Source organism: Desmodus rotundus, chromosome 9, assembly GCF_022682495.2.
Source record: "Desmodus rotundus isolate HL8 chromosome 9, HLdesRot8A.1, whole genome shotgun sequence".
Classification (NCBI taxonomy): Eukaryota; Metazoa; Chordata; class Mammalia; order Chiroptera; family Phyllostomidae; genus Desmodus; species Desmodus rotundus.
Window position 1 is genome coordinate 62,109,941 of NC_071395.1, and position 18,932 is coordinate 62,128,872.

An 18,932-nucleotide genomic window follows, 5' to 3' on the forward strand; every position below is an offset into this window, starting at 1 on the left:
CGGCCCCCAGCCCCGGGTCCGCCCGGCAGACCGACCCCCGATGGAGAACCCTGCAGTCATTCATTTTACCTAGTCTCTGCGTCGCTGCCTCTGGACCGCTGTTGCGGGAGCTCAGGCAGGCCATGGCCCCTCTCGGCCTCAGTTTCTCCAGCACCAAGCAAAGGGGCTGAATGGAAGCCGCAGGACTGGGCTCGTCCCAGAGGTCTCTAGACTTGGGGGGAGGACAGAGGTGTTCCGACAAACTTCACTTTCTAGATTTGGCTCTTTAGAGCAAGAAAGACTCGTCCGATGTATAGCTGTAACAACTGCTGTGTGCCCTCAGGCCAGTTACATCGCCACTCTGAGCTTTAGTTGCTGGAACAGGAGCCTGATGATACTTGTCCCCAGGTTGGAGGCGATGTTCGTGATGACACGGAGGGGGCTGGGCTGTGAGGTCAGCCTGCGAGGAACTGGAATTTCCCGTCCTGACTTAATCTGCTTTCCTCCCAGATCAAGCTGTGGGGACAGCCCATGGGCTTGGGGGCCACCTGGCCCAGTCCAGCCCTTGAAGGTGGGCTCACTTCAGTACCCAGGACAGGAAGACCCAGAGAGTTCTAAGGATCCAACTGCCAAGGTCACACAGCTACTAGGGACAGCAACAGGGTTGGGCCTCAGGGCTACCTGGCTCCAGACCTGGTGCTTGTCTCTGGGAGCAGCCAGGATAGAGGCCACAAGAAAGAGGCAGACTGTGCTTTAGACCCGAGCTGGGTTGCTTTGCATCATGACAGGCTGTGCTGAGTCAGAGGAGGCAGCTTTGCTGGGGACAGGCCTGGAGACTGAACCCTGGGCTCTTTGGGTTGGGGACAGAGCTAAGTGGCAGGGGAGGGACCCCAAAGAGGTGGACTGAGACAAACCAGAACTGCCCTGGCCGCAGGCTCAGTGGGTTGGAGTGCCATCCTGATGTGCTGAGGTTTGGGGTTCAGTCCCTGCTCTGGACACACAGTGAGTACATAAGTGGGTGGAACAGCAAGTCAGTGTTTCTCTCTCTTTCTCTCTCTTTCTCCCTCTCTCCCCCACCTTCCTCTTGCTCTAAAATCAATAAATAGAAGATTAGCCCTGGCTGGTGTGGCTCAGTGGATGGAGCACTGGCCTGCGAGCTGAAAAGTTGTTGATTTGATTCAGAGCCAGGGCATGTGCCTGGGTTGCAGGCTGGGTCCCTGGCTGGGGGCATGCAGGAGGCAACCGATTGATGCTTCTCTCGCACATCGATGTTTCTCTCCCTCTCTTTCCCCCTCCCTTTCCTCACTCTTGAAAATCTGGAAATAAAATTTTTTTTAAAAAGCCAGAAGTAATATTCAGGTATCTGAAAATGGAAAGACAGTGAGCTTCCTGCCCCTGTAGGTGTGTAAGCAGAGAAAGGCGCCCTTGGTGAAGGGCAGCTAAGGACACTGTCAGAGGTCTAGACCCCAGTCCCTCTTTGCCCCTGGCCTCAGTGAGTCATGCCACCCCAAATACCACTTTGCTCGGATTCCAGATTTAATCTGTCTGGCCACACCCTCCCAACAGAGTACAATTAGTGGTGTACTTTAAAAGGGGCGGGGGGGGGGGGGTACCCTGGGCCAAGAGAAGCCTTGAAGGCCCAAGCCCCTGAGGCTTAGCCTGGACATCCTGCTGTCTTTGTTCCCCTCCTGGAAGTGGCTGCTGTGGAAAATTACCCAGAACAGGGGTGGCCAGGAGCCACAGGAGACTCCACACCTCCCTACTGAAGTGGCCCTGCTCAGGAATCCCACCCAGGGCCTGGCCCCCCAGGAGACCTTGGCAATCTGGTGAGTTCCCTGAAAAATTCTAACAGCCCTTCCCAAGGAGGAGTGGGGAGGGAGGGGCTGTGGAGTGAGCCCAAAGAACACCTTCACGGTCAAGAAGTAAGTCTGCTCTTTCACCGACTTGCTGTGTAGCCTGGAGCCACTTACTTCACCTTTTTGAGTCTCCGCTAAAATGGGAATAACCCTCCCTACAACCACTCTGCAGAGGCAAGCAGGGCGTGTTGGAGTCACTGCCCTTTGAATGAGTTTACCACGCATGTGAAGAGTGTGGCTCAGTGTGCACACCTAACTGCAGGAGTTAGGGGAGAGGGTAAGGTGAAGTCAACGGGAGACCTAAAGCCCAGACTAGAAACACCCGTTGAAACTGAGGCCTGGCAGAAGCCTCTTTACACATGACAGGGGATGGGCAAGGGAGTGTTAAATCTTTGCCACCGAAGATACAAAACTGCTCTTCAGCCTGGGACTCCCAGGGCAGTCCTCAAGGTGAGGGCGGGGAAAGACGGGCTGGGAGCTGCTGTTCATCAGAGGAACCTGCTTCTCTTTGAGGTGGCTCCTCCCCCTCAAAGATCCTGAGATTCCCCACACAAGCTCTTCAGGCCCCTCTTGGCTAGGAGAGCTGAACTCACCCAAGTAACAGGTGCCAGGGCACTGGGTGGCACAAGCTGTGGTGGTGGACCCTTCTGTCCTGGTGTGCCTGGGAGGGGTGGGGCCCAGCCCGGCTGACAGTGACGCTGCTGGCTGTGCCTGCACTAGGCACAGTCACTGGGTGCTTCCCCACATTAACCCACTCAGTCCTCCCAACAGTGTAGGAGTGGGCTGTTGTCTTTCCCATTTTACAGATGAGGAAACCGAGGCAGGGGGAAGTGAAGCGACTTGCCCAGGGAGCTGGGCTGGCTTGCCACTCAGCAGTCTGGTGCAGGGCAGCTACTGGAGACCCAGGGGGAGTTGGGGCACAGAGCCAGACAAGCCTTGCCCCAAAGGCCCTGGCACAGCCAATAGGCTCCCTGCCTGGAATGGGGTGACGTGTCGTCATCAAGAAACTCCTGGGAGCCAGGCCCTGGGTCACATGCCTTGTGCCTCTTCAACCTGGGTGGTGGGGAGGGGCCGTGGCACTGGCTGGCAGGGTCTGGAGCCAGCTGGGCCTGCTTTCTCAGCAAGGCCTCCAGGCCCGACACTTGGCTGGGATTGCCGCCAGGTGTGTCCTGGACACCCGGGCAGGGCTGACCCAGGCGGCCCCACCCTCCACTCCAAGGCCCCCACCCTTGGGGATGTGGTCAAAAAGCCAGGCCCCTCCCTGCATGACTTTGGTTTTGCCAACTGTGGGATTGGGGGTGGGGCACATCTGCTCCCTTCCTCACCCAGGTGTTTCTGAGTGTCTTAGAGATGAGAAGCATCTTCTGTGGGTTCCAAGCCATTCAGAGCAGGTGTCCGGCGCAGGCAGGGGCTCAACAAGGCCAGTTGTGCTGAGCCCTGCCCAGTATGAGTGGAGGCTGGGCCTAGCCGCCCTGGGCATGGCCTAGGAGGCCACTGAAACCCCTCTCCACCCCTGGAGACCCTGCCACCTTCCATTTATACTTCACTTATGCAGTAGCTAAGCCAGACCTACCCAGGTTATGGCTGAGGGGGCCAAAGCACAGAGACATCTGAAGCCCTGGCTGGGTTCCCCTCCTCTCCCTTTTCCATCTGGACACAATGGAACCAGGTGGCGGTTGACATGGATGATTCTGTATTTTCATTCCAGATTGGCCTCTGCTGTGCACTGGGCAAGTTATTTCTAGCTCCAAGCCTTTCCAGGTCATCTCCAGGGTTATATCCCAAGTCAGTCACTAGACCCTCCACACACAGCTGGTCGAAGCCCAGAGCTGCCTCACAGTGTGGACTGAGGGTCACACACATGACGAGTGAAGGGAGACATCTGTCCTCTGGGGGGCTAACTGGCTATTTGGGGAGAGGCCAAGTGTACACTGAGGGGGTCTCATAGCATGGGCTGGGTGGAGTTGGTGGCAGGGAGAGTGAACGGGGACCCCAGGCATCATGGGCTGAATCCAGCTATATGTGGGTCCTGATCTTGAATTAACTGTCCAGTGTAGACTTTACCAGTGGCACTGGGCTCCGTCACTGGGCACCCTTTCGGCCAGCCAGGGCTGTGAGCTCTCCCGCAGCCCCGGGCCTCATACCTAGCCCACTTCCCTTGTTCCAAGTGAGTGTGAGCAGTGGATTTACCACCTGTGGTTTGCTTTGACAGGTCAGGAAAGGAAAGACCACAGAGGGCAGTGACTTGCTCAGGGACCTACAGTGTGACCTGTAGCCCTGGGCAGGGTGCTTTTAGAGGGAATGGGGAGGGGGCAGGGAGAGGAGACAGCCCCAGACGGAGGAGTCCACTTTGTCCCCAGAAACATGTGGCTGATTCCCTAGTGCGGAGAGCAGAGACTGTGCTCCCTGGGCTTGGAGGTCTGGGCTGGGGCTCTCAGGGGGCCAACCAGCAAGAATGGGCAGGGGGTCCTCTGAAATAATCTGGAATCTCTGGGTTACTCATGCCTACTGAAGGCCTCTAAAAAAAAGAGACCCTTACAAAAGAGGCGGGTTAGAAAAGGCTCCTCAGTGCTTCCACGGGGCAGCAGGCAGGGCCCTTGCCGGCCCTCCTGGGTCTCTGGGGAGAGCCAAGAGCTCCACAAGCAGGGCATAGCGGGTGACCTGGAAGGAGCATGGGGCTGGGGGTGGGGAGTGGGGGATGCCCTGGGTGTGTCACTCATCCCTGGCCCTCTCCAGTCACACTGCACTGCCCACGGATTGTTCGTGCCTCCCCAGAGTTCCTCCTGCCTCTGCAAAACGTCTGGTTTGGGGGTGGGGGGTGGTTCTGGGGCTCCTGCTGAAACTCCTGGGAGAGAGCCAGGCTGGAGCTGCGGGCGCCTCAGGCAGCCACGTGGAACAGCAAAGCCTGAGAGGAGGCCAGATCCTGACCAGGCCCCTGAGCACGTACATCCAGCTGTCCCTGATGGCTTCTCAGTTCCATGTGCCTGTGAATTCTCTTGGTGGTGACGTCAAACCCGTTTGTGCCACAACCAAAAAAGTCCCAATATGCCTTACATACACGGGTCAGGGTTACAAACTACCCTCATCTGGGACATAGGAGCTGACCCTGTTTAACTTTACTCTAGGGCCTCCTCCACCAACCCCTCCTTTGAAGCCACAGCTGCTGCTGTGTGGGGAAGATGCATCTTGGTGAGCGCCCGCCAGGGCTCTGCAGGCCGGCCCTGGAGACTGGCCGGTTGGGTAGGGTCGGTCACATGGTCACTCTCCCTTGCCTGTGGCTGGCGGCCTCCTACCCCCCCAGCCTCCCTTCTGCCGCCCCAGAAGGGGTGCCAGTGCTTCTGACTGCAGGGTGCCCTTGATCCTGGGAACTGAGCCAGGCCCCAAGCCCCCTGTTCTGGCCCAGAGTGGGCTCTCAGAGACATAGGCTGAAAGCACAAGTCCATGGTGGGTCTCAGGTCCAGCCCCCTCTCCACGGAACAGGGCACAGCCCAGGCCCCTCTGGGCGCCCCCAGTACTTCAGTAGGGCCGGGGGCACAGCAAGGGCTCAGGATGCACACCTTCCATTCTATTCTCAGGGCCTGGGGCTCACCAGTCTCTATGCTTCAGAGGGGGTCTGTGTCTCCCACTGACTGGCTAGAAATGGGCGGGGGCTCCCTGGAGGCAACTGGCTGAACGAAGCTCAGTGCTGCCACTTCTGGCCTAGGCTGTCCCAGTGTGACCCTCTAACTCTGCCCCCTCTGCCTCCTACCATCAGGCAGGACAGCTCCCCCTCAGCTACCCACCCCTGGGGAGCTGGGGTTCAGAGTGGGTGGGCGGCCTCACTGCTGGCCACGGAGACAGTGCCCTTCATGCCCACCCCTATGCAGCCCTAGGCAAGCGCACGGCTCCTTTCAGACCTCACTTCTTGGCCTGCACGAGAGTGGCTGGGCAGATGCCTCTGCAGCGATCCCAGGTTTACCCGAGTACTTAATGAATCTACCCCACTTGAGGTCCGTCCTCCAACCCAGGGAGGTGGAGATTAAAGGAGCAGGCACCTATGGCTTCCACAGCCCCTACCCCCGCAGGGCATGTAGGAGCTGGCTTCTGGAGGACACCACCTGGCAGCAGTGCCCAGGGTGCTTGGCTCCCAGCATAGGAGGGAGGGGCCTTCTTAAAAGGGAGTGGGGGGGGTGGGGCAGTGGGAGTGACTGCTCCAGAGTAGAGGCTTCTTTCGGGATGATGAAAATGCCCTAAATTCACTGTGCACAATTCTGCAGGCACTGGACAGTACTTCATACTAGTGAACTATATGCCATGTGAATTACATCTCAGTAAAACTGTTACTGGGGGTGGGGGGCGCTTGGAGTGGCAGCTGTCAAATCAAGCACCTAACACAAGTTCTATAGAAGATTCAAAGGCCCAGTCAAGTTCAGGAAGCCCAGCTGTGGTGGCATCTCAGGCCTGCTTGCTCAAGGTGTCAGATGGCCCAGGTGGGGATGAGGGCCTCCCCACACATGGGGACCGGGATGAGACACAGGGCCAGGGCCCCCCTCTGGAGCTTCCAGGAAGCTGTGCTGGCTTTACAACTGCTGCGACCAGTGTTCCCAAACTGGGCTATGTCCCAGGCATGGGGACTTTCCTCCAGCCCGACGGCCCTAGCAGCTGGGCCTGGCGGCAGGCCTGCAGTGGGCTTCCCAGACTGCCCCGCCATCAGGGAGGGACCTGTGGCAGCTCCCACTGAAAGAAGATGGGTGGTCGGGTCTGGTCAGCCCCTGGACAATCACAGCCCACTCCAGAGATCACAGAGGAACCAGTTCTTTGTTTGTTTATTGTGTAATATTTTACATGCAAGAACCCAAACTCAAAAGACACTATTTGGAAGGAGAACCAGTGGGCGGGCGGGCGCTCTGGCGTCGCGCTGAGCCTCCTGCGCACTGACCTGCCCTCCAGAGCTGGCTCTGCCTGCAGAAACATGACAGCAACGCAGCACCAGACCTTGGGGGTGACTGGACAACAGACTCGACACATTCCTTTCCTCAGCAGTCCCCAACAATCCTAAGAGCCCTCACAAGTGAAATGCAAACTTGAGGAAACAAACATCCAACCTTCTTTCTCCAGCAGAGCCTGGAGGTTTTCCAGGAGAGAAGCAGTGTGACCCCGGGGCTGACAAGTTGTGGGGGTGGGTGGGTGGTACTACAGGGGAAGACTGGCTTGGGTCCCACGGGCAGGCTAGGCACTGGGAGAGCAGGGTACCACGGGGGTATCTTCTGGGTGCACACACCCTTAGCCATGGGTGGTGAAGCTGGCTGTTTCCCCTATGGGTGGACAGGGGAGAGGGGCCCTGGTTCTCACAGGAGACAGATGGCAGGCTGCACGAGGCCAGGCTGCCAGCCCAGTGCTCTTCCGGGGCGCCTTTCCTTGGCTGGCCCTCAGCCTCCCGGAACCGCCCCCTTCACGCTGGGCTGGACTGAGTGAGCCTGTCCAGAGAGGCGCACTGGGGGAGTGGTGGCAGGAAGAGAAGGAGCGAGAGTGGGGCAGCAGGCGACATCTGCCCCAGTGACCCTGGAGGAGTCAGTGTCTGTGGCTCTCCAGTGGCCACAACAGACCTTGCTGCCACTCTCCTAGATGAGGGGCCGAGTGACAGCACAGGTCCCATGCCTCCTAGGACCTCTTGCTCTGGACCCCAGTGAGCAAGGGAAGGGCGGTAAGCCAGGGCAGGCAGCACGGCCACTGGTACTGCGGGGCTGATGACGGGAGGGCAGGCGAGATGACCAGTCCCCTCCCCGTCCCCAGCCCAGGCCAGCAACAAGCCCTCTTAGCTCCGAACCCCCTCATCCCACGCATGCTGATGAGAGCTGGCATCCCTGCTGCGTGCCTGGGACCCTGGGCAGGGACACTCTGGCCAAAGGCCCACCAGCACCCTGGGTCAGACTGCACCTCATGCCGTCCCTTCGGCCCACAGCCAGAAAGGCCGACGGGGGAGATGGTTAGGTTCCACGTCTCAGCACAAAATGAACACACAAAAGGTTAAACATGTCCCCAACAAAGTACTTTGACAAAATAAATATTTAACCTATAATCAGGTACAATTAGTGCTTATAAGGAATTGCAGAAATAATTTAGTGTCGTTAAGTACACACTTTATCTGTGATTTCTAACACTTGTGGAGAGGCTGGTAGCTTGGGAGGGTCCCACTGTCCTAGGGGGGCTCTGCTCCCAGATGGAAGATGGAGGGGACTCAGCCCAGGGAGCCTATGGCCTCAGGACAGGAAGGGCTGAGCAGCACCCTCTCCCTTACTGGCACCTGGGCCTACCCGTGCTTCCTGTGCAGTCCTCAAGCATGCATCACCTGCTTCAATGTAGGGGCAGGCTGCCTCTGGAGGTGACGTATGAGCAGGAGGGGTGGCTCCAGGCCAGGAAGGCAGGTGACACTGCTGTGTATGGAGCAATGCCTTCTTGCCAGCCCGCAGGAGTCCACCAGCCCCTGCTACCCAGCTGGGGCTGGGGGCGGCTCTGGACCGTGGACGTTAGGAGCGGCTGTGCTGGGGTTTCCCAAGGCAGAAGCAGGCTTCGGCTTCACTTGGTGCCAGGAACCTGCTCTCCCCTCAGACCCTTCAGACCCTGGTCTGTGGAGACTTCCTCTCCCACAAGACATGGAGACTGGCTCCTCTGTCACAGGACACTGGATGGCTGCCGTCGGGCTGCGGCTCCTGCAGGACTGCCCACCTGAGGCCTGGCTTCCCACAGGCACAGGCTGGCACACTGGCAAAGGCGAGCCCTGGCCATCAGCAAGAAAGGGCTGGGGATGCTCACTGCGCTTGCTGGGTATGACTGCCACCCCAGCCACCTCCTCTGAAGCTCAGGTCAAGCCTTTGGACTCCAGAGTGTTAACGCCCAGACTGGCCTTGGGGCCTCTGCCCTCAGGGAACGTGAGGAGAGGTGTGGGCTAGCCTGGGCCAGGGTGAGGGAGAATGGAGGTCTGGCAGAGTCCCCAGCTGCTCCCTGGGTGCCCTCTGAGGACCTGCAGTGTGATGTCTCTAGCTGGTCCTGCCAGATGGACCCCAGCCGGATCCCAAAGCCTCCTTTCCAGAGGAAGCTGCCATGGTGCTAGACTGGGCCTGGAGCTCTGGGGTGCGCAGCGCCTTGTTGCCACCAGAACTGCTCCCATGGGGGTTTAGCATGGTGGCCTCGGCTGGCTGACCTCCTCTCCAGAGCCCGCAGCACTCACCTGCGTCAGCCCAGCTTCTCCTCCCGCACGGCTGCCAGGTGGGAAAGGCTGACCGCACCTCAGGGTGGGAGCACATGGCGGCCTGGCCAGGCCTGACCCTGACACCTGGGCAGTGTAGGCCAGAGTGCTGGCCTGGGCCCCAGAGACCACGGGGTGGTGCGGAGCCGCTGCGCAGCCTGTTTGTTTTGGGGGCAGCAGCAGCAGCACAGGCCGGGGTCACGCCGAAGCTGGCTTGGGCTGAGCCTGGAGCACCTCTCCCACAGCCAGAGACACGGCAGCCAGGGCTCAGGATGGGAGCAGGTGTCACAGGCCCTGGCGACCCCAGGCTGTCAGCCTTCTTGGTTGGCTTGGAGAGAGAATACAAATCTGTGGCCTCGGGGGACCTGGGGTGGGAGGAGGTCAGGATGTCAGAACAGCCTGCGGAGAAGGCCCAGGCCCATGCCAAGGAGAACAGAGACCTTAGTTTTGCTTTGGATCCATGCATGGCACAAAGCTGTATGCAGCTGGGCCCTGCAGGCGGGGGCCCAGAGGCTGCCACGGACCAGGCCGAAGTCCCCCGCCCAGCATGCTCACAAACCCACAAAGCAAGGGCTCCCGGGCAGCCCTCCACAGACGGCAGTGGAGGGAGGGAGCGTGTAGTGTGGGCAGTTTGGTTTTCGGTAGTGTTCTCTCTGCAGGAGCTAATTGGCAGGCCCCCTGGCCACCACCCACTAGCTGGGTGCTGTGTTCCTGTCCCACTAGCTGGGCGCTGCCCTCCCCCAATGCCAGCAGTGTGTGAGGCCAGAGGGGCCGCTGGTCCCAGGCTCAGCTGCTGAGTCACAAAGAGGTTCAAGAAGAGAGCCGCCATTCAGAGGCACCCCAGAGCCTTCTAAAGTGCGAAGCATGCCACATGCCACCAGGTGACACGTGCCCAGAGCAGCAGCCCAGGAGGGAGACAGAGCCTGCAGGTGCAGACAAGCCCTTTCTGAAACAGAGGGGCAGGGAGGGCAGGCCAGCGTGAGACCTACTGAGCCAGGCAAGGGGCAGGGGCATATGGAGGAAGGTGCCAGGGTCTGACCCCCTTCTCTGTGGGCAGGTGACCTTGCCTGAGGCTAGGCCCTGTTGCCTGATTCTCCTGTGAAGGACCATGAGCAGAGGGAGCCTGTGGGTGGGAGGCCCCCCCCCCCCGCCCGCCCACTGGGCTACAGTGACACTGTCCTACCACCTACCACCGGGAGAAAAGGTGGCTAAAGCTGTCCTGACCAGTGGGAGGCCTGGGAGCAAACACAGTGGCATTTCCATGGAGACAGCAGTGCAGGGCCACAGGGCTGCGTGGTTGGCTGGGGACAGGAGGAGGGGCCAGTGGCTGGTGTGGACGGGGTGGAGACAAGAGGGACCTGCCATCTGAGGAGCCAAACCGCAGACCAGCTCACAGGGCGAAGAGGGCGTCCTCTGATCGCTCAGACTTCTTCCGGCCAGGGGTGCTGGAGGCTGGGGCTGGGGACTCCACAGGGGGCGAGGGGAGGTTGGGAACCATTTCAGCAGCTTTGGCTCTTTCTTCAAGAAATTTATCAAACTCTGCAATACAAAACCAAGGCATGAGCCAGAATTGGTGGAGGGCCAGGCCCGTATTGAGGCTCAAACAGCCACATCCTACCCGCTCTCTACAGAGTGCCACCCACTCGTGCCCACAGGGTCACCCCAGCATGAGTGCCCACCCTGGCTACACTGGTCTGGGCCACCTGCCAGGGAGTTACAGGGGACCAAGCAGCCAGAGCCAGAGAGCCTCTGGGTGTGCTGCCGCCTGGGGCCTGGCCTGGATCACTGCCTCTGCCTCCAGGATGAGCAGGGGACTCCCCAGATGTGAGCGGGCGTAGGGGACGAGGACAGTTATATTCCTGTCCTCTGCAACTGGGAGCTTCTCCACTCTGCCGGTCAGCACTGGAAGCAGGGCAGGGAGAGCTGGAGGGGTGGCCCTACTTAACCTTGGCAGGGAATGCCGCCTCCCCATCCAGAAAGCAGGGTCCTGTGCCTGCAGGGGGCCTGGCTAAGTGGTCGGGCTGAATGAGGAGACCATGCAGAGTGAAGGCTGGCGGGCTGAGGGGAGGTACAGGGTGTGATGGAAGGGGGTGAGAGAGGGAGGGGGGCGTGGGGTCTGTGATGGGGGCCTCCCCATATGACCCATATAGCTGGACCCCGGAGGGAGGCCACAGGATGCCCAGCCTGGGGAGGTCCCTATGTGACCTGTGGACTGTACAGCACTTGGCTGGACTGAGCATTTGGGGGTGGGACAGACTGGTTAGGAGCACAGGTTTTGGGGTCGTGCTGACATGGGATGGCAACGTGTACCTACTGCTCACTAGCTCTCTGTGACACCTCCCTCGCCAGCACAAGGCTAGGATGGGACAGTCAGAGAGGTCCTGCCCAAGGGGCCCAGCATAGGCCAGGTACCAGATGGTGCCCAGCAGCAGGAGTGCCAGGCCCTGTGCACCCCAGGACCTGGGAGAGAGCAGCCAGCGGGTGGGGTGCTGGGAAGCCGTGGCCGGCCGCCGTACCTTCACTGGTGACGCCCTCCTCCAGGTCGTCGCCCTTCTGTGGGAGGAGCAGAGAGAGCCCATCAGGACTCCACCAGCCCACCCCTTACCCCCGCAGTCTGGCTCCCCATCCCTAGTTCTATAATAGCCAAGTACTGCTTATCTTATTGGAGAAACACAAGCTCTGTTTTTTAAAAAGCAAAAGCAAAAACCACTTGAAGAGGCTCTAGGTTTTGATCCTCCAGAAGGGCCCAAAAGAAAAATCCAAAAAAAGGTGCAAACTGGCTGTCGGGACTGAGCTGGGGGGCAGGACCATGGAAGGCCTGTGCCTACACATCCATCTCTCCCAGAGGGGCCCCCCCAGGAGCTCTACCACTCAGCATTGCTTCGCAGCCAGCTGCAGGCTTCTGGGAAGTCACTGTCCATGCCAATAGCTGGGGACCACAGAAAGCCTGAAAGGGCCAGAGCCATGAAGCTACAGCACAGGGCCTGATACCAGGCAGCGCCTGGCCACAGCACTGTCTGGCTGGGAGCCATGTCCCATGGCCACCTAGGAGCTGCGCCAGCCTTGTCCTGTGGCCCAGATTCTATCTACCGCTACCACTCCTGTGGAGCCATGGAGGCTCTGTCTCCTACTAGTAATGAGGGGGTCAGACTTGGTTTTGGTGGGAGAACGCAGTGGCCACTGAGAACCCACTGTGCTGACAGTGACGAGAAGACAGCCAGAAGGGATGCAGATAAGGCCCTGGGCTGAGCAGGAGACGAGGCTTCCTTCCCTGCTCTGCGGCTGGCCCGCTCCACAGTCCTCCCAGACAGGTCTCTCCCCCTTTCTGGACCTTGGGGAAATGACCCTTGGGGAATGAGTGCCTTGGCTCCTCCTGCTTTGCTGCTGTGAGAGGAGCTATCCCTTTTCCTGGCGCTCCCTTGGTAAAGGCATAACGGAGCATTTTCTTCTTTGCATTGCATGGCACCTGGGTGGCCAGTAGTGTTGCTGGGAAACCTGGCCCTCAGGGAGGTGGCCCCAAGCAGTGGGAAGCCCTATTTCAGGTCTGCTCCCTGTGTGTGTGGGGACCACAGGCAGCTCACAGCCAGCTAGGCTGGCCCTGTGATTCAAGGACTTTCAGACTCTGGGGAGGCAGCTAAGGAGCAAGAGCTGAGGTTATCTCCAGGTCTGGGGAAGAATCCAGCCAGTCCCAGCCCATGACCTTCAGCAAGCCCCTTTCCTTTCCAGAGTGCATTTCTTCATCAGCCATCAGCCAACAATGCCCACCCACCTGCAGCACAGATGGCTGAGAGTAAAAGTGCTTTGCAACGAGTGAAGGGGCCAGCTTTGACGCCTGCCTTCCTCAGGGCCGGCGGCACGTGCAGACACACATGTCCTCAACCCCTGCCCCGTCTCTGGGCACAAAGACAACAGTCTTTGGGGAAGGGGTTCTCTTAAATTCAAGACAGAAGATACTGGGGAAGGGAGACAGCAGTGGATTTAATACCCCATTCCTCTTGTGTGTATGTCACAGTTGAAAGAAACGAAAAGCAAAAAACAAACTCCCCCTCAAAAAGCCCCTCTACAAAAAACAAAACAGAAAGAAAACAAAAAACAAAAGAACCCAAGCACACACACACAACTGAAATTGGAAAGTGACTGGGGAAACGTAAGCATGTTTTGGAGCCAGCTGGAACTACCTGCACCCCAGCTCTGCCTCGCCGCCAGCGGGCTAAGGGGCTGGGCTCACAGGTCCTCCGCACAGCTGGCCTCCACTGGCCAGGGGGGTGGGTGGAAGGCCGGCTGCGAGGCTCCAGGTCTCCAGAGACTGCAGGAGCCACACCTGCCCCTGCCTCCCTCCTCCACCAACCCCTGGGGAGGCAGCCCCCTCGGGTTGTCCCCAGGCCTGTCCTTGCCATACCCCACCACTTGAAAGAGAAAAGTCGAGTCTCACCAGGTCCGTCCTGAGCCACACCTCAATGTCGTCCATGACAGAGGGCTGCGCAACGGGGATCTATGGAGGCGGCAAGCAGTGGGCCAGGCAGCCGCACAGCCAGGCGAGGGAAGACAGAACACCAAACAAAGTAAATCATCAAAAGCAACCCCCAAATGAAACCAAAACATACACAGAGCAAGAACAAAAATAAAAACAAAAACTACACTGGCACAGCAGGCGTGGGCAACACGAGGCAGCCACATGAAATGACAGAGGAGGAAGCGGTGAGGAGGCCGGTTCGGAGAAGCAGGACTAGCCAGTGGCAGGGAGGGAGGGGCAGCACACGTTCTTGAAATGGAGAACTTTTTGACTGTGGTGTGAGTCCGCACACCAGGCTGCAAAGCGCCGTCTAATCTCGGCAGTGTGCCGCTTTCTGCAGGCCGATTTCGAACTCCTTGGTGATGGCAGTTGCAGGAGTGCTGTCTGGTTGCTGTTGACCGAGTGCCTGGGGGTGCGGTGACTCAGGGGCCACCAGTGGCCCCTGGGGCCCCTGGGGAGGGCAGTCTGCCCAGAGCTGGGGTTTGGGTGGTCAGGTGGCTTTGCAGCCAGCCCCACAAGCCCACTCGGGCTCGGTGTGCTCACTGAGACTATTTTGGAAGGTGTCCTGGTGTATCTCTGAGTAGGAGAGAGATACCGGGGTCTGGGTGTGGCCTACACAAGGCAGCACATTTCACCATCGACAGAACAAGAACAGAGGTTTCAATGACAAAGGGAGGGACCACGGGGCTTTGGCCATCTTCGTGCCTCTTCAGGCGACTAAGGAGGTCTGAGTGCAATGGCTTCTTTAGCCTTTCCCCTTCTTCGGGGCTTGGGGCAGTCAGAATGAAGTTCAGCCGGGGCCTGGGGAGCGGTAGTCGGGGCAGACCCCAGCAAACGGAGATGCACCTCATTGGTGCCTGAGCATGGTCCACATGGGGACACCAGCCCAGGGCCTTGGGGGCAGTGTTCTAAAAATACATTTGGCTACAATATTTCAGCTGCTGTCAGATATAATGAGAAGCAAGGGTAACCTTTAACCCCCTGGAAGTCACATTAATGAAATGGTGGTCCCCAGCCTGGACGAATGAGCTGACTGACCGTACTAGAAGTGACCTGCCTTCTCAGTGGCTCACTCACAAGCCCACAATTTCTAGAAAAATCGGCAGCACCAAGTCTAGAGTTGGCTTCGCCCCGATGTTACAATCTGGGCTAAGAATGAAATAAGCAGTAAGAGGACTATCTCCGAGTTTGCCAGATCTAAAAAGTAACACAACCTCAACAAAGGAGAACGACAACTTCCTACCACCAGCCCTGCCCTGATGTGACAGGCTACTCCTTGAGGTAGACACCCGCCACTGACCGGTCTGGGTGGGCGGGGGATGGGGAAGTGCCCCCATGTACACTGAACAGGTGCCTGAGATTTGGCCCGAGCCTCACATACTCACTCGGCGAGGCCAAAAACCCCTCCCCCTGGAGAACTGCAGCAGCCTTCTGTGCTCGGGCCTGGCTGCAGGCCTGGCATGGGCAGTCCTCACACGCTTTCCTAACAGCTCGAGGTTCCCTGCTTTTGTTTTCTTTCTTTGACTTACTAAGGACTTAAGAATGCTGCAATGAAAAAATATGGAGGAGCTCCAATCACCCTGAAATGACTCCTAGGGACAAAGACCATGTGACTCTCACACTGGAGGGCACTTGTGCCCAGCAGACCGACCGAGAGCACTGACAACGGCCCTGCCTTCCCCACTGAAAGGAAGCAGCAGGGCCTGCAGGGAGCAACTGACTGGCTCACCTCACGCTTGGGGCCGGACTCTGCCTTCACACGTCCCCGGACAGGACATGCCAGTTCTTACACCTTGATGCTTCTAGGTCAAAATATCAGGCCTCTGGGAGGGCGAGCGCCATGCCAGGCTCCCAGCACTGAGGCTCAGTTAGGTCTGCCGCATCTCCAAGGAGAAAACAGCCCATGGCAGCTGCTGGAGGGCAGGCAGGGCTTTCCATCTCCCAGCAGCCGTCTGCCCAGGAGGAATGAAGGGCCCACGGACAGGGCTGCCCAGGGTGTGCAGAAGCTTGAAAAGACATTAAGAGGTCATGGGCCTCAAGCCTTCAGATTTTGCTTATAATTTCTTTTTTGTTGTTGTTACTGTTCAAAAATAAGTCCCTTGTGGCCGGGGATCATGCCCAGGTTTTCTCCTTTGAGGATTAATCTTGAGAAGCCCGCATGCTCAGAAAATAAACACTGACACTGGAGACACTCCTCACCCCCCCTAAAGGAAGTTCCCCTAAGGCTGGGTCACGGGAACACTTTTCTTCCCTCTCCTAGACCCCCCCCCCCCACACTGCTGTGTGCTTATGGAAAGGCGTCCTGCAGGCGAGGCCCAGAGTGGGCTGGGCCTGCTGGGTCCTGAGCTCACTTAGGTTGGGCTTGCTGAGTCCCTTCCCTCTGGAATTCTTTTTCACCCAGGGGCTCCAGAGGCTTGGCTTGCCTTCTAAGAAGCCTCCAAGCCTTGAGCCTCATGTGGAGAGGCAGGCAGAAGGGCAGGGGCTTGGGAAATTCTTGGCTTCAGTTTCCTCGTCTGTGAAATGGGACCCTAGCTAGGTGGCAGCATTCCCCATTCGTGGTTCCAAGTCCCTTCACTTCCAGGCAGGCGTATCTGTTTTGAAGTTCAGAAACCCAGGGGCAGAGCTCTGTCCTGCCCACTCCTGCTCTAGACTCACAGCTGTTGGCTCTGTGGAGGAACACATGGTCAGGAAGCCGTGCCCCAGCCACGGCTTTTAAAGACTGGAAAGACCCCCGTGGGACCAGAAGTGGCGATTCACCGAGTCAGAACTGTCCTACCCGGCCACAGTGCCAGGTCTTTGGAGAAGGTGGATGCTGACTCGATCAGAGGCACGAAGGAAAAGGATCTCAAAGTGGGAGGACCAGTCTGATGCCGACCAGGATGCCGAAAATCACTACAGACAAAAACTCCCTGTGGGGAGCATTCTGAGATGGGATGGGTTTCGGATGAGGGTCCACGAGCAACTGGCTGACTTGCATGGCCCTTCTGGACTGTTAAGCGGCCCTTCCTTCCATCTGTAGTGAGCCAGGAGTCAAGGCTGAAGTCACAACTGCAGATGTTTAAATCAACCTTTTTAATAGATCAACTTTCAGTTGTTAAAAAAAATTTTTTAAAGAAAGAAACCCAGGGATATCAGAAATTACTGGAATTGACTCCTTAAAATTTGAAAGTTGCTTGGCCTCAGGGCATGAGTCCCGGAGCCAGGGTCGGGCTAACCGTGAAGGTGCGTGGAAGAAGGCAGGGGCTGCCTGCGCTGGCTGGACACACCACCTCGGCTACGGAACCCTCCTGCTCCTCGCCCCTCTACACCAAGGCTGTAAGGATCGCACCAGGGTGCAATCCCTCCTCACAGCGCACTCACGAGCTCTCAGAGGGACTGAATGGGCGGGGTGCACTGCTCCACCCACAGGGCCTGGAGGAACTTCGAGGGAGGAAGAGGACACTCCAGGGCCCTGCAGATGGAAGGGGACGCCTTGACTAGAGGAGAGGACACTGGCCTAGGCTACTGCCCCATGGCCTCAGAAATGTCGCCGGGCCCCTGAGGCCTCCAGGTTCTCAGCCATCAAACGAGGACCAGCCCGGCTTATCCCTAAGAGACTATGGGCTCTGTCCTGCTGTGGTTTTAGCATCTTCTTGGGTCATTATCCGAGCTGAGGGCTGGTCCAAGGGGTTTGAAGAAGAGTAAGTTGGAGGAGGGAGAAAGAAAGGGGAAAAGAGATATGAAGAAAGAAAAATAAAAGAAGCCACCCTCCACAGAGACCAGGGACTCAAGCTAACTCCCTTTGAGGACAGGCGGGCAGGGCTGGCTCGGTGGAGGCACCAGCAAGGGGTGCCCGGCCCATCAGCCATGCCCAAAGAGAAACTGGCATGTAGGTGCCAGCAGCAGACGGGGACCATAGCTGTGGGCGAGCTCTCTGCTGTTGGCTGGTCCTCACTTGCCTGCAGGCAGGGCCACTCTACTTAGGGAGCAGGAGGGTCACCTGCCCAAAAGGAAGCAGTGCTGCCACTGGCTTGGTTGCAGCCAGTGCTCCATTTGACCTCAGGCTGGTGGTATCTGGGGGTCCTCCAGGTCTGACTGGGAGCCCCCATCCCAACCCCAAACCTGGGCTTTGATAGCAGCATCTTTTTACTAGCCTACTTCTGTTCTTACTGCAACTTACAGGCATTCACTTCCAGACAGTTTCCTGGGTGGACCCAGCCTGTGGGAGCCAGTCCTCTCCAATCACGGCCAGAAAGCGGCTGGCAAGCCGGAGGGTGGGGAGGAGAGTGGGAGAGCACTCGCCCCAGCAGTCTCTGGGCGGGCTGGCTCATGATGGTTCTCAGCTTTCTTCAGCTGTTAACTTTGGTGCTGGAAGTCCCAGGAGAGCGAAGGTCTTTCTCCCACAGCCCCAATCCCCAAGGAAACCTAGCGGTCTGATTTCCAATGCAACGGGAGCCATTTCTGCAGCTCAGGCGTGCTCCTCCCAGGAAGGCGCAAAACCCTCCCACAGGGCTCCCACTGCCACCCCGCCGTGAGGCCAGGTCTGCGAGCCCTTTGGTTTCTCTCAATAGTACAAAAAGTTTCCAAATGAAGAATCTGTACCTGCACGGTTTGGAAAGACTCGGGGTTCTACCCTATGGGAAATAAGGCAAAGCAAATTAATGTACATCATTTAAACAAAAAACACTGCAGCCAGGCGGGACACCGGGTTAGTGGTTAGTGGGGCTTGTTTCTAGGGAGTCGGAGACTGCAGCTCTAGGAGGAGACAGGGTAGTTGGGGGGTGGCCTGTGTGGGCAGGGGCAGGCACCACCCCCAGCTGCCAAGGCCACACTCAGGTAATTTTATTTTTTTTGCAGGATTAACAGGCACGAGGACTCATGGCTGGATCCTCCCAATTTGGACAATGGAGTGGACATGGTCTCCAGGAGTCCTGCTCTACAGCCACCCACACATATGGGCCAAAGCACCAGCCCGTCCTGAAGCAGCCAACGAGGGGCTCAGGCAGCCCTGTCTCTAAGAGTTGGCCATGGGGTCTGGTGCAGAACAGAGCAAGGCGGTGGGCCTGCTGCTCCGACAGGTAGAGGGGGACTGGCCCCACCTGCGCATGGCTGTGCAAAGGTCACTAGCTCCAAGTCCCATGGTTTGAAAGCTCAGCAGGGCCACTGCCTTGCATGGTGGCCCTATCGGAACACCCCTCTCCTGGCCACAGCCTGCCCAGAGGGGTCCCAGAGGGGTCAGTGGTACTTCTTCCCTGGAAAGAGACCAGTGTCTCCCAACTCCAACTGCAGGCAGAGTTCTCTGATCTCACTGCTTTTCTCCTTTTTTCTCCTCTGCACCGCCCCCCGCCCCCACTGCTGCTGGGCAACTACACTCGCCCAG

General features: G+C 58.3%; 1 protein-coding gene and 1 long non-coding RNA gene across 7 annotated transcripts in view; one reads left to right on the forward strand and one right to left on the reverse strand.

The window, feature by feature from the left end:
• Positions 1-77: 77 nt before the first annotated feature.
• On the forward strand, positions 78-18,641 carry LOC123480229 (uncharacterized). Its single transcript, XR_006656142.3, has 3 exons — positions 78-981; positions 1,675-1,805; positions 18,410-18,641. It is a non-coding gene; the product is annotated as an uncharacterized lncRNA (long non-coding RNA).
• TOM1L2 (target of myb1 like 2 membrane trafficking protein) overlaps positions 6,614-18,932 on the reverse strand; it is a 133,561-nt gene continuing 121,242 nt past the window's right edge. For 4 of the 6 annotated variants that reach the window (XM_045199173.3, XM_045199174.3, XM_045199175.3 and 1 more), the window contains 3 exons: positions 13,493-13,552; positions 11,577-11,613; positions 6,614-10,599 (listed from right to left, as the gene is read on the reverse strand). In XM_045199173.3, coding sequence (XP_045055108.1) covers positions 10,451-10,599; positions 11,577-11,613; positions 13,493-13,552 — 246 coding nt within the window. In that variant the 3' untranslated portion in view covers positions 6,614-10,450. The remainder of the gene's footprint in view (positions 10,600-11,576; positions 11,614-13,492; positions 13,553-18,932) is intronic. The other 2 variants (XM_045199176.3, XM_024565140.4) reach the window with 1 other exon arrangement.